Source organism: Melospiza georgiana, chromosome 7 (assembly GCF_028018845.1).
Source record: "Melospiza georgiana isolate bMelGeo1 chromosome 7, bMelGeo1.pri, whole genome shotgun sequence".
In the NCBI taxonomy this organism is placed as follows: domain Eukaryota; kingdom Metazoa; phylum Chordata; class Aves; order Passeriformes; family Passerellidae; genus Melospiza; species Melospiza georgiana.
The window spans coordinates 5,408,379-5,423,930 of record NC_080436.1 but is presented as its reverse complement, the minus strand read 5'-3'; the positions used below and the strand labels follow the sequence as shown (position 1 = coordinate 5,423,930).

The following is a 15,552-nucleotide window of genomic DNA, read 5'->3' as shown; positions in this document are numbered from 1 at the left end:
TAGATCTAATATTTCTGCCCAAATGTACAGGGGAAAAAGGTCAGCAGGTGAATATAAATATATTTTATTCCTCTTGCATACCTTAAGTTGCTCCTTCAGCACAAGCACTTCGTCTCTAAGGTCATCCCGCTCACTCCTTATGGAATCAAAGAAATCTTTCTGCCTCTCTAGTGCCTGAGTTCCCAACACAGACAGAGCAGATGTGAAGAAAGGAGGAAGGGAGACAAGTAAAGGCCATGAAAAGCAAATGTAGACAAGAATGAGCAGATTTAAGATATTCAGGGGATGGAAGGGACACAGATGAAAAAGGTCGAGTTTACAGATTATAGGACTGAGTTTGCATACAGAGAGAGAAACCTCAAATCCAAGAAAGCTTCCTCAGTAACCAAGAATTCCTGCCAAAGACATTCAGAGCCCAATTCTTCACTGGGGATCCTTCAAATGAGGGTCCAGTTTTTATTCTTATCTGCTAGACAAACTGATCCAAACCCACATTGCTTCAGCATGCACACTGAAGACTCCATGTCATTCCCACGTGGACATGGAAATAGGCCCACTGGATTTCAGGAGTTTTTTTATTTTACATTTGAATTAATTTGAAAGCTGCCATTAAGCCATCCTTAGTCTGGGATGCACCATGTGCAAATGCTACCGAACTTCCCCCTCCCAGTATTTCTATCTAAGTACAAATAGACCAATAAAAAAAAAATTAGGCAATTTTCAGTTTCAAGCTGCTACAAATTATTGGACATCACAAACACGGGCAAGCTGCCAGATTTCTTTCTCCTGCTTTCTTCAGGAAGCCTTTCAGTGTTCAGCTGGAAAAGAAAACCAGACTGGCTTTCCATGTGGCCTTGATATGAGGGAAGGGATGGGAAGGGATGAGAAGCATGGGAGACTTTCATCCCAACCTCCTATAAATAGCTCCATTACCTCTTTATCCCACTCCAGTTTCTGCTCAGTCTGCAGATTGAATCTGAACGAGAGAAAACTCAGTGCTGATGGAATTGCATTATAAATAGCACTTCCTTTCCCCATATGGCAAATGCAAATGGTGCAGCACAGCAAATCAATTGCCCTTGGTTTGAAAGCAGAACAGCTGCTAGGTTTTCCTTGGATTTTAAGGTACTACTGGCCAAAGACAACACTTGCTATTTGCTACTACACTGGCAACACCATAGGACAGCCACAGCAAGCAAAGGCACTACAGAGGGGTTTTACAAAAGCAGGACCAGTGTCACTTGGAACACATTGCAGGGGTTGACAAGTCCTACCCCTATTTTTTTGTCTTTCCACTCTATTGTCTCCTGGAGATCAGAAATTTCCCTGACATAGCTCTGCTGTTTCTGTTGCAGCTGTTGGATTTCCTGAGGGGCGGGAGCAAAACAAGAAGACAGAAAGCAGGTAACAGGTTAACAAGGAAGGCCAAGATTGCAGTGATGCCAAAGAATGAAAAAAGTCAGGTGCTAAAGTAATTGAGTAACTCCAATGCACAGCTCCTGACATTCCAACTGAACCTGTGCTCCTGAAGACAATCTTGTTATCCACAACATCACTTAAAACAAGTTACTGTTCTTGTATTTTCCAGTTCTGTTATTTTCCTCTGCATCTCCACAAACAGCTGTCCAAAATGCAATACTTAGGAAGAACAAGGTAATACTTAGGAAAGTACTATTTGCATTAGTCAGCTCTGAACCTGTTTGGCCTGAAACACTAATATTTCTTCTGGTGAGAAACTTGAATAGGGAATAAAATTCTCCAAGCCTCACATTCTCCACTCTACTGCTGCTTGGGAATGTACCAATCAAAGAAGCCATTAAAAGAAAAAAAACAGTTACTTACTGCAAGCATTTCTTCTCTCTGCTTCAAAGCCTCTTTGATTTCCATGAACTGAAACTGCAATATGCTATGAGCGTGCTTCTCCCTCTCAAATTCCTGTGAATAATGAAATATTCACAAGATTAATATTAATCAAAAATAGCATCCCATCAAAAAGAGGAAAATAAGCCCAAACACAAAGAAAATGCTTACTGCAATGTAATTCATGAATATCCCTCTAATCACAATCCCACAAGAGTGCAATTTTTAACGAGTTTGTCCTTTTTCCAAGATGCTATTATTGCACCAAATATAGAAGTGGCAGACATCATTTAGCCCATTTCACAAGCTGAGCAGCAGGCTGAAGAGCTTTTACACTCCACTCCTTCAGACTGCATAGATGAATGGGTGGCAATTTAACCCACTCTTCCCACATGGCCATGAACTGAAAGTTAGCTGGACTTTTAAATAAAAAGAGAAAAAACCACACAGTATCTTTCAGGAACTGTGTTTTGAAGTGGAGTGTAGTGAAATGCCCCAAGCTACAAGAAGGCAGTTCTGAAAACGTAAGCCTCAGTTTTATTATTTAACGCCAAATCACTGCCAGCTGCTGAATTAATGTAAAACTTAATTCAACATTTAACCACCTCTGAACTGCACAACCCTCCCAACAGGCTGCTTGGAGACAGCACCTTTGTGTGCAAAACTGCTCCAGAAATCCCTATGGACAAACCCCATGAATTTACTTTGGAGATGGAATATAAAAGGAGATGTGATAATATCAATATAGCCTTTACCAGCCAGAACCTTTCTCCCCTTCTTCAGAAATGGCTTAGGGAAAATTCTCATTTGTATGACCACAAATTGGTATTTCACTTAATACTAATTAAACCAGTAATGCAAAATATTGAATAATAATTTAGCTGCCTCCTCCCAAAGATCTCTACCCCCCTCCAAATCTCTCCCTGTTTTTTCCCCATGCCAGAGCTCTTTACATACTTTACTTTTCTCTTCATATTGCCTCCTGGATTCTGCCAGCTGCTCCTCTAACTCTAGGAGTGCATCCTTCAGGGTGTCCACTTGGTACATGAAATTGGTTTTCTCATTGTCCAGCTGAGCATTTGACACCATAGCCTTCTTGTATTTCTCCTCAACTTCAGCCAGAGAGTCCTGCAGGGAAAAAGCAGCTCGGTCAGAGTCAGAAATAAAGGAGGACACTTTGCCAACCAAGACCTTCAGTGAGGAAATAAAGCACCAAAATTTGCCCAGGAAAGCAGCACAAAATCCTGTGCTGGAGGCTCCCAGCTGTGCCAAGGTGAGGAAAACCTGCCCAGTCCCCATCAGGGTTGTGCTGCCAAGCAAGCAGCCTTACCTCAGCACGGATCCAGCGCTTCCTGAGCTCTGCTGCGGCAGCTCCTGCCTTCCTGCTCTCCCTCCTTCTCCCTCCTCCCCCTGCCCCTGCACATTGGCAGCTCTAAGCTGCTGCTCAAGATGGCAAGTTGGTTTTCTTGTTTTTTTTGTTTTTTTTGTTTTTTTTTTTTTTTATTTTTAAAGGTGAACTGGCCTTGATTAAAATCACTTTGGATGATTTGAGCCTGAAATTCAGGCAGCTTGACGGCCACTTCACAGTAATGTCAGAGATCCTTGCAATGTGGGAATCCTCAATACTGACTCAGGATTCACTGTGACAGAGAAAGGTGCAGCTTTTGTGGCCTGATGTGTCATTTCCCACATCACATCCCTTCTCTACAAATTTACTCTCTAAGATACAATTCCCTGTATCCAGAAAACCCCTTCTGCCAGCTTGACCTGAATATAAGATACTGAGACATTTATAACAACAAATAAAGATTAGCATAATTTTTCATTTATGCAAACTTTGCCCTACTTGATTTTAATAAAGAAATAAGAGTTATAGAAACAAAGAGTCACGTAAACAAAGGAGTGTAAATGTGCAAACAAGGAGAACACACGTGTCAACATTTTAGTTTACAGATCAAACAATTTCTCATGGAACTTGTGTAATTTTAATTATTTCAACTGAAGTATGGGTGAGTTTCATATACTTCCTTTTCCAGCTGATAACAGAACTAAGAATGACAGTGGCAAAATCTAAATCAGTTTAACTGACATTTCTATTAACAAATGAGATAATTTCTCTTTTAAGAAATGAATTTGTCCAGTTCCAAATGTTTGACTGTGTTCTGGGGCACTTTCCAGCTCCAGATGAGAAATGGCAAGCACAGGAAAGGCACTAGGATTTGGAAAGCTCAGAAAGGAGCTGGAAAGGAAGTATATGCAAGGAAGAAGTTAGAGAAGTTCTGCTCCACTCCTTCAGCATGCAATGTTTTTGGTGTCTTAGCATCAAACAGTGCAGCTTAGGTCCAAATCACCCCAAAAGGCAGTCTGAGGGACATGGATTGAATATTTTTATGCAGTGTGATTATTTTGCTTTATCTGCTACTCAGTGACCACAAAGAAAACCAAAATTTTACCAAAAAGGGATTAACTACTGCTGCTTTCATAAAACTCACTTAAAATGGCAACACCTTCATCTGTCAGCACTGAGCTGATGACACAATCAGCAATTAATGCTGGCAAATGTTGAATTTATCTATTTGCCTTTTCCAAAAAGCCACAGCTTGTGTCACTGCTCACTTAGGAGATGGGTAGAACATGGATGTACAAGTTGGTTGTTGTATTTATGTTGTATTTATAAACAAAATAAAATTTTGTTTATACAAAATGCATTTATGGCTTCATAGAAGCAGTAAGAGCTTCACCATTCCTTCTTCATGTTAAATGAAGTGGCTTTGATAAATGGAGTTTTGTTGCAAGAATTGTTTAAGGGGAAACCAGAATGAGACCTCACATGGCCTTATAAAAATAAAAACAGACAAGGTTCTAAACTCATATTTGTTTTTAGTACTGTAGGAGATGAGTTCTAGTTCATCTCCCAATACTGGATTAGGAAACTATATTAAAAAAAGCCAAATAATTTTAATTTGCTATATATATTTTATATAGTATATTTGCTATATACATTTTATGTTTTTATATATATATTTATTTTTATATATTTTATTTATATATATTATTTATAGATATTTTATAATTTGCTATACATATATTATATAGTATATTTGCTATATACATTTTATTTATATTTATTTTATTTATATATTTTATTTATATATACTTTATAATTTGCTATATATATTTTATATAGTATATTTGCTATACACATTTTATTTTTACATATATATTTATTTTTATATATTTTATTTATAAATATTATTTATAGATATTTTATAATTTGCTATATATATTTTATATTTTATATAGTTTCCTGGATTAGGAAACTGTATTAGAAAAACACCAAATAATTTTAATTTGCTATATATATTTTATATAGTATATTTGCTATATACATTTTATTTATATATATATTTATTTATACATATGTATTTTATTTATATATATTTTATTTTTATATTTTTATTTATATATTTTATAATTTGCTATATATATTATGTAGTATATTTGATATATACAATTTATTTATTTCTATATTTTTATTTATATATTTTATGTCTATATATTTATTTTTATATATTTTATAATTTGCTATATATATTTTATAGTATATTTGCTATATACATTTTATGTTTATATATATATATTTATTTTTATATATTTTATTTATATATATTATTTATAGATATTATTTGCTATACATATATTATATAGTATATTTGCTATATACATTTTATTTATATATATTTTTATTTATATATTTTTATTTATATATACTTTATAATTTGCTATATACATTTTATTTTTACATATATATTTATTTTTATATATTTTATTTATAGATATTATTTATATATATTTTATAATTTGCTATATATATTTTATATTTTATATCATTTCCTGGATTAGGAAACTATATTCAAAAACCCCAAATAATTTTAATTTGCTAGAAAAACGATGCAAACCAGCAAAGAACACGTGCAGTGGCAACCAGGAGCCTTTCAGGGAGCACTTGGAAGCATTTCCCACCACAGCCCCCCAGTCAGAACAATCTGCCACAGTTATTGGGACACTCTGCACCCAGTTGGGTTCCCAGGAGAACAGCATGCAGGGGCAGCTCTGGGTTAATGCTCACACAGCACTCAGTACCTTCAGCTCTTTCAGCCCCTGCATGTATTTGCCTTCTACATCCTGAATCTGGTCCTTTAGCTCATAGATGTCCTGAGGGAGGTGACAAAGGTCAGTGACAGCACTAAGGGCAGGGTGCAGCTGGCAGGGAACCAGCAGGGCTCGAGGTGCTGCTCCCAACACCTCTGCCACACTCCTCAAGGGCTCTGAGCCTAAGCTGAGGCCTTGCCACACCACCAGATTTCGTGGTCAGGGGTTTGGGCTAATTCTGATTCTCTTGGCTGGAAAAAAACAGAATCTGCAGCGTTAAGGATGAGGCACAGACCCAGGTACAAAGGCTCCAGCAGTCCCAGCCCTCCTCTGTCCCTTTCAGTGCTGATCACCCTCTGTGCCAGGCCCTCTCCTCTGTGTTATCCCCACCCTCCTCCCATTCCCTGCTCCAGGCTGGGAGGGCCCATCTGAGACGCATCTCCAGCACAGCTTCTCCTTCCAGCAGCCCACTCACTGCCCCTGAAGGACATTCCCTGGTTTATTCTGGGATGAGCACTCCTCACCTTGATTTCCCTGATGGAAGCCTCTGTGTCAGCTGAGATGGACGTGTCCCCACTGCCCCTCCGTGAAGAAGTGCCTCCCAGAGAGGCCAAGGTAGCTGCTGACAAACTTGAGACAGTTCGTGCTCCCTACAATCACACACACATAAACTGCTCAGAACTCACTTTTCCACATAAATTATGGGTTTGTAGCTTTCCCCTTTTCTTTTTTTATACCAATCTTTGCACTTCTAAACGATGCGCTTCTGATTAAAATCAAACTTTCCAAGAAGTAAAAAAAATCAAAATCAAGATTTAACAAGGGAAAATAATGAGAAAAAGCGGATCAGAAGTATTTAAATAAGACTGCAATAGGAGTTTGCATAATTTATCTTCTAACTGTTAATTCTTAATTGGAGAAAGTCTTTAGGGGCTTGTATCAGCCTGCCAGACATTTTCAAAACTTGCAATAATACATTCTGTGGAAGCTGTGGAAGCTCCTCTCTTTCATGGATATTTATTTACTCTGCAGCAGTGGCCACATGAACTGTTTGACTGTACTCAGGGTTAATGCAGCAGCCTCCTCTTTTATGATGATGGTTTATTTATTTTTACATAAATAACTTAGGTCTCATAATTAAGATCTAATAAACACACACAGTGTTTGTGTGGCTTAGCCTAAAGCAGTTTCAGCCAACTGCTGTTGAAGGTCAGCTACTTAACATTGAGTAAGCAGGGGCTGAAAAGTTCATCTTCAAAAACGCAGCAGAAGGCTCCAGAAATTCCAATTTTTGCCTCACAATGGATTTTATTGGAGATTTCTGTGCACTCGTGGCAAGCTGCACCCATGGAAAAGAATGAACAAAGCACTATTGTCAGAATAATTGATAAGATCCTTCTTACCTTCTCAAAGTCTTTTTCTGGCCTTTCCTCAATCTGTAAAAGAGAGGTTGAGAAGGAATTATTAATAGAATCAATAAGAGTAAGAGAAAGCAGTAATGTACAGAAATGCCACCACATCATCCCCATCCCAAAAAGCAAGGTACCAAGTTAGACTTGAAATCTAAAGCTTCAAACCTGTGGTTAATATTCCCCTCTCAAGACAAACAGGGACTGCAAAGACCCTAGACTACAAAACTGACCCTCAAATCAAAAATCAGGGATCAATCCAAAGTCTAAATAAATGGCTCTTTTAGGGTTTCAGTATTTCACTGCAATTTGCTGATTTACAAGAGAGATCCTGTACCAAAACTAGTCTAGAAGAACCCAAACAGTGAGAAAGCAGCATTTAGGAGGACAGAAAATTACCATGGATGCAGACAGCTGAAGGGTTTAAAAGTTACAGAACATCTCCATCTAAAATGGAACTAAGTGTAAAAAGGATTCAATGAAATTAAAAACTCAGCAGAACTCAACAAAACCTGAATTCTTCTTGGGACATTCAGCACAGTCAAGTTGGTTTCCCAAAAGACTCCTAGAAAAATTGATGTCTTATCCAGAGCAAGAAGAGCCTAATTGGTAAAGGGAATAGTGTTTTTGAAACTACTGGAAAAACAATCAGGACAGAGCTGATTAAGGGGAAGGCAGGGCATAATTGAGGTTAAGTTGATAATTTCCATTGAAAACACACTCAAAACCCACATCTCTTCCTAATCAGTCCACATTTGGCACAGTTGTTTGGAGATTTTTTTCTTTTATTTTATAGAACAATATGGGGATAATCTCACTCATTATTCATCAATTTATCTATGTTACCCTATTAAAAAAAATCTCAGAACCGTGTTACAAATCAGCTCCTTACACTGACATCTCACAGCTAAAATTCCCTGTGAATTAGCATTAAGAAAACTTAAGGCTGAGGCTTCAAAGTAAAATAAGCCAGACTTAAAGCACTAGATCTAAACTTGCAAAGATTCTGAACACATAAAATCTTTAGGAAATACCCCTCAAATCTCTGAATTTGGAGGCAATAAGAGAGGGTCATTAATGAAGGCAGACAATTAAGCTCAGACACAATGAACAAGATGGACTGAATTGTGCAAACAGCTTTTTATTTTCATGCCAGACAGCTCCAAGTGCTGGATTTGGCAGCCTTCTAGCCTGGCCAAACACTGTGGTGTTGTTGTTTATCAGGACAGCTGTGGCAGTGTCAATAAAGGCAGGTGACAAAAGATTTGTGTGTCCACACACATGTACCTCCGGAAATCTGTGTACAGCCTTTGCAAAATCTGTCCTACAGGGCACAACTCAAAATATTTATGCTCCTTCAGCCATCTGCACAATGGCCTCTATTTTCTGGAACAAAGTGCAATGTCAGTTTTTAGCAAAATAAAGAAGGGAGCAAATATTGATATTGTTTTAATGATGCATCATATGAGGAAAATAGAATAAAATGGAATAAAATGGAATAAAATAAAATGGAATAAAATGGAATAAAATAAAATGGAATAAAATGGAATAAAATTGAATAAAATGGAATAAAATGGAATAAAATGGAATAAAATAAAATAAAATAAAATAAAATAAAATAAAATAAAATAAAATAAAATAAAATAAAATAAAATAAAATAAAATAAAATAAAATATATTTGACTCATCACATGAGTCAAACAGAAGCTTGCATTTACAAAGGGGAATGTTGAAGACAACGTGGTGAGAGACATGACTGCAGTGAGTGTTTCTACTCAGAGCATTCCTAGCCACACCTGTGAAGCCTGCTACACCTTTATTGCAAAACTGTCTTAAATAATGACTCTGATGGAGCATAATCTCTAATAATGAAAGCTATTAAGTAACATCTAAAATTGAGCTGGTTAAGGAAACAAGCAAGATTTCATCTTCATCCACTCAGTGCCATGAATGTCATACTCAGAGTAGTTTCTCCTCAAAACCAGCAACTATCCCTAACAATTCTTTTAAATATTAACACTTAAAAACTCAATCAATTTCAAGAAAAGCCAGTTCTTCACACCAAAATAACATCCTTACATTACACAGCTGCCTCCTGCTACACTAGTTTTCTAAGCAAAAAGCCAGGCTGAAAGAAGCAGCATTTAATTTTATGGTTACATGGCAGCGATACACCAAAATCTATCTTGTAGAAAGAGAGAAAGCTACTTTAGATGAATATTTTATACAGCTTTCATCGTGCTCATATTTGGATTAATGCATTCACAGTACCTTTAAAAAAGATAAATTTTTCCTAAAGGAATCAGCCACCAGAGGGACCTCCAGGTTTCCAGCTTTTCCCCAAGCCCTCTGGCAGTTGATTCAGCAATAAATGAAACAGAGAAAGGTCAGGAGAGAAATGTTTATGTTTATTTGAAGTTGTACAGAATTCTTGCCCCAAACACTTGATTCTGTATTAGCATTCAATCAAGAACACTGCAATTGTTAAATGGGCTGAGAAGAACTTCTCCACCTTCACGTGCACTCAGCACAGCCCTTCATAAAAATATCCTGGCTTGGGGGCTTTTCCACACACAAACATAAAGGACTGACAGAATACTTGCCAGAAAAGGAGATTTAAAGAGGGATTCACCTAATGGTACCTTTAATTTACATAACACTACCATTTCAATTTGCACATGGGTCTGTCTCTAATCATAGATTATCTCGCTCTCCACCAACAACTGGGGCAATTTGTACTTCAGTCCATAAAAAAGCAGGAAAAGGAAGTAATTTTCCAAGGAACTCCAGCATGCATATCTTTGTTTTGGCTGCTCTCTGCAAAGTAGGTGCAGTGGGATCAGAGTTCAGCCTCCTCTGACAGCAATTTCAGAACAAATCCAGAGGCACATTACAGAAATGTCAGCAATACCAGAGCTCACCACAGCTGGAAACACAACACGAGCAAGATCACCCCACAAGCCTTTATATGGCCAAAGTGCCTGTTTTCCACGGATTAAAAGGGTTAAAACCCTTTTAGGGTGAAACTCTTTGCCACCAGTGGAATATCCAAAATGAGTTCCTGCAGCACTGCCACAGAGCATCCAACCAAACACCTACTGCAAGTACAGGGATCTTAAATTCAGTGAAAGACCAGGACTGAGGCACAGTTTCCAGCTTCCAGGCTCCTGAACAATCAGGGAAGGGAAGCCTGGAATTCCTCTGCCTGTGCCATGTTCTCTGCTCAGGTATCAGAACAGTTTCAGTGTTCAGAACTGTGGCTGTCCCTGCTCCAGCTCACATCTTGCACTTAGCTCAACTTCCTCACAAAAGCAAAGGGGATTTTCGGTCACAAATCAAATTAAGATCATTTCCTGCCCTTCAAGTAGCACAGCACAGCTTGCAATGGAAATGTGGCCCACAGCAGAGAAAAAATTGTTAGGCTAGAGCTTAACACAGCATGGCATCTACAAAACCTGGAATTAAGAAGAAGGAAAGAGGCACTGCAGTCAGTGCAACCCCTCCAAATACTCCCATCTTACCAGTCTGATCAGCTGGAACTCCTGCTGCTTCTCTGAGAGCCACCTGAACTCCAGCAATTAGCAGCAGCCAGCAGGGGAAAACCACTGCTGAGATCTGTCAGGTCTGAGGAGGGCTTGTGAGAAGGATCCTCTCTCAGGAATGAGTGCTATGCCAAACGTCACTGCCTAAACAAACTTATCAGTGCCAGAAATGCAAGTTAGCACTGCAGCAAATCCTCACTCCAGAGGGGCCCAAAGCACATGCAGACTGTCACAGGCAGGGCTAGGATACAGCCTCCCCTATCCAGAGGGTCCCAAAGCACATCCAGACTGAGAGGGAAGGCTAGGATACAACTACCCTATCCCAAAGCACATCCACACTGTCAGAGGCAGGGCTAGGATACAACCTGCCCTATCCAAAGGATCCCAAAGCACATCCAGACTCTCAATGCAGGGCTAGGATACAACTACCCTATCCCAAAGCACATCCACACTGTCAGAGGGAAGGCTAGGATACAACTACCCTATCCCAAAGCACATCCACACTGTCAGAGGCAGGGCTAGGATACAACCTGCCCTATGCAAAGGATCCCAAAGCACATGTAGACTGTCAGAGGGAAGGTTAGGACACAACCTGCCCTATCCCAAAGCACATCCAGACTCTCAATGCAGGGCTAGGATACAACCTACCCTATCCCAAAGCACATGCAGGCTGTCAGAGGCAGGGCTAGGATACAACCTACCCTATCCCAAAGCACATGCAGGCTGTCAGAGGCAGGGCTAGGATACAATCTACCCTATCCAAAGAGAAGGCAAAGCTTCCTAAGTGTCTCCACCACAATTAAGTCCTTCATCTTCTTTCAGTGCCTCCATCTTCTTTCTCCAAGTGCCTGCCAGTGAGCAGAGGTGTTCACAGCTGGGCACTGGGTTTGCCCTGGAGGCAGGGACACCCTGGGGACTGAGAGGGCAGCAGGGATCTGGCAGTGCTGGTCCGTGGCCAGCTGGATCTGAGCCAGCAGTGCCTGGAGCCAGGAGGGACATCCCTGTCCTGGGGGATCACCCCAGCAGTGCCAGCCAGGCCAGGGAGGGCATTGTCCTGTCAGCTCTGGGCTGGGGCAGCTTTAGATAAGATTTAAAGCTGTCAGGGAGCCTCCAAAGGAGGGACAGAGGATGGGGATGGGGCTGGAGGGGCCACACAAGGAGCAGCTGAGGGCAGCTGGATTGTTCAGCTGGAGCAGAGGAGACTGAGGGCAGAGCTCAGCATGGCTGGCACCTTCCATCCCGGGGGCAGCTCCAATCTCTGCTCCCTGTGATTCCTCTGGGTCCAGGACATGGCTGGAGCTGTGTCAGGGGATGTTTAGGCTGGATTTTAGGAAAAGGCTCTCCCCCCAGAGGGTGCTGGACACTGCCCAGGTTCCCCAAGGAATGGGCACAGCCCCAGTGGATAACACTCCCAGGGATGCACAGGGTGGGATTGTTGGGGGTCTGTGCAGGGCTTGGAGTGATGATCCCTGTGGGTCCCTTCCAGCTCAGGATATTCCACAGCTCTGTGTGTGCTCCGGCTGAACTCTCAGTGCTTGTGCTGCTGCCTGAGCCTCCACAAGCCAGGATGAACCATCATCATCATCATCATCATCATCATCTCAGCACAGCCCTCTCCTCTTGTTTCACCTGCCTTGCCCTAGAGAGCCTTCACACAAATACTACTGAGCCTGTTCCAGATTTAGAAATAATTGCTTTTCACTAGTAGCTTCTTGATTTAGAAAAGAAAAATAACAAAAACTCCTGCAATTCATATCAAAAGTCCAGCTCTGCCAAAACATGTTGAGAGCTCAGGCCCATCTGTACAGAAATGTCTGATGTTTGCTCTCAGTAGTGTTAAGATTTGTAGTTTCTGTGAGGATGGTTTAATATTAAACAACATATTTGCATATCTGCAGTAACTGCAAGGACAGCAGATAATTACCAGTGGGATAACATGAAAAATGTTAAGGGAAAATAAACAAACAGCAAACTTCTTTCAGATATAGTGAATTCCTAAAATAACTACAAAGCCAAATATTCACACATTGTGTTGAAGCATCTTCCTGCCTTTGACTGTATCACCAACATGGTAACACAAATGAGAACAGAGCTAGCAAAGCTGTGCACAGCAGGAAAACCACTGCAGGAAAACTACTGCTGCTTTTTGCTCACTGCTCACTGAACAGTGATAGGAGGGGGAAACAAAACTCTGAGCAAAAAATTTCAGAGCTGCAGGGACAAGCTGTTGTATGCTTTAATTTAGAAAGTTCCATGGAATCATTCTCCACTCTCAAGTACCTGACTGAAAACTCCACAAGAACACTTTGAATCTTGTCAGTAAAAGTGATCCCTCCCCCTGAGTTACAGGAAAAGCAATGTCTGTTTAATGCAGGAAAAAAAATATTATCATCACAAAGTGCTGCTGGATTGACCCTGTGTAGCAATGAGAACTTTTAGGATCAGCTGGACTCACTATGGCATTAACTCTGCTCTTCTTCAAGGTGACAGAGATAAGGGAAGCTCTTCACAGCAGGCAATAAACCACTAATTAAACCAAAGAAAGGTGATTTAAGGAGTGCCTGCTGTCTCCCTGCTGAGCAGATTCAGCTTGGTGCTGACTCAGCACAGCATCTCCAGCCACTTGCATACCACGGGGCCAAAGTGTAAGCAGGGGATTTAAAGCCCAAACCCTCCCCTGCATCCTGTGATTCCTGCGAGGAGCTTGCAGAAGTGACTCAGCCGGCACACAGAAAACACCAAGTGCACTGTGTGGGTACCCAGTTCTTATTGCCCTGACAGAGCTGTCATGGAATCCCTGTTTATTCTGGTTAGTTCTTGCTTTGGGGGTAATTGAAATGCAGTTTGCAAAGCCATTTAAGATGTATTACTAATGTAAGTTATATTCTGCAAGGACTCATAGCTCAGGGACTCAGGTTCAGGGGCTAATTAAAACACTGATTTATTTATAGCTCACCAGCTGCCATACAGTATCCAATGAAAATCCCTCGGTTTTTTAACAATTTTAAAAAGTTAATGTACCCTTAGAACACCAAAACTTCAGAGCACACAGCTCTGTTGTATCAGTTCTCAAATGGCAGACTCCAAAACTCATTCTCTGTGGCAAATTAATGTTGTTATATTTTGGTTTACTGTAAGCTGCATGTTTCCTCTACCAGACATCCTAGAGCACTCAGCAGCTGTCCCCATGCTTGGAAATAATTCAGAAATACCCAGAGCTGGAAACAGCCACAGAGAGGAACAGAAACCCCCTAAAAGCAGGGGGTGGACAAGCCTTTAGTGATGCCCTATGAAGGCTGACCTGGAGCAGAGGCTGGACAGAGCTAAAGAATAAAGCAGGGATTTATTAAAAGGCCTCAATGGATCCACCTTGGGCAGCACAAGAGCCCAGCCAGGGCTGTACCCACGGTGAACCCAAATGGTCACAAATGAATAACTGGTCACAGAGTCTCATAGTTTTATAAGTTCTGCTTCATTTGCATATTGGAGTTAATTGTCCAATTACAGCTTTAGATTATGAAGTCCCATCCTGCTTGTTTTTTCTCTCTTCAGCCCATGTTGTTTGTGCTCTTGGGCCTGAGGTTTGCATCATTTGTCCTTGGTCCCCAGCTGGAGAAGGAATTGTTTTGTCTCCCTGCTCTGTGCAGAGAGCTCACCAACCCCTAATGTGAAGCTCAGACCCACACACTAAAGTAGCACAGAACGTGAAAAATATAAAAGTTAAAACCTGAGGCATCATTAGACTTGAGCATTGCTCAGCCACAGCTTGTGCTGGGTGCTCTTTATCCCTCTAGAACTTCACCCTGCTAAAGACTGCAGCGCCTGGCACTCTGCAGTCCCACAAAATGATCAAATCCAACCTCTGGAGAGCCCTGCAGCTCTGCACCAAAATTCTGCTCACTGGACAGAAACTGAACTGCTTGAATGCTGCAGGAGATTTAGGGTTTCCTGCTCCCCAGAAGGAGACACAGCACTCCCATCAACATCCCAGTTTTTTCCACAATAACCTCGCTGGGCTTTTTTCTCCATTTAAAGCAAACACAGCACTGTCATGAGAGTCCAAAGTGCATGAGAGTCCAAACATGCATCTGCATAGAAATCACTTCAGTTTTGCAATTTCTCGTCTGGTTTCTTTGTCTTAACATGCATCTGCATAGGAATCACTTCAGTTCTGTAATTCCTCCTTTGGTTTCTTTGTCTTAAGCACTGCCCAGAAAGTCCAATTAACACCCTAAGAAACTCACAGAAACACCTTTAACTAATTTTCTTCATCACTGCATTTATAAATCCAGGGATACAAGCCCTGATATTTAGAGGATTCATGCTCAGATAAGTGACGAGTGGTTACTATTTAACAGTGCCATTAAGGGAAATGCCTGAGGTAGGTGTACCTGAATCACTAAAAAAAAAAATCTTCCTGCTGTTTTATGGACTACCAGGTTGCAGATAAAATTTTATAGCTGAAATTTCTGTAGAAATCTTTCTGGAATTTTATAGCTGCTGCCATTGCTACTACTAGAGAATTTTTCACTCTGAGGTTCCAAACATTTAGGCAGATTACAGGAGAAGTGTGACAGCACTTTTAAGCA

At 40.5% G+C, this 15,552-nt stretch overlaps 1 protein-coding gene across 10 annotated transcripts in view; it reads right to left on the bottom strand.

Annotated features, from left to right (window-relative positions):
- Window positions 1-15,552, bottom strand: part of LRRFIP1 (LRR binding FLII interacting protein 1) — a 109,610-nt gene that overhangs the window by 17,608 nt on the left and 76,450 nt on the right. For all 10 annotated transcript variants that reach the window (XM_058028546.1, XM_058028548.1, XM_058028551.1 and 7 more), the window contains 6 exons: window positions 7,416-7,448; window positions 6,537-6,662; window positions 2,818-2,988; window positions 1,843-1,935; window positions 1,275-1,367; window positions 82-174 (listed from right to left, as the gene is read on the bottom strand). In XM_058028546.1, the coding sequence (XP_057884529.1) occupies window positions 82-174; window positions 1,275-1,367; window positions 1,843-1,935; window positions 2,818-2,988; window positions 6,537-6,662; window positions 7,416-7,448 (609 nt within the window). The remainder of the gene's footprint in view (window positions 1-81; window positions 175-1,274; window positions 1,368-1,842; window positions 1,936-2,817; window positions 2,989-6,536; window positions 6,663-7,415; window positions 7,449-15,552) is intronic.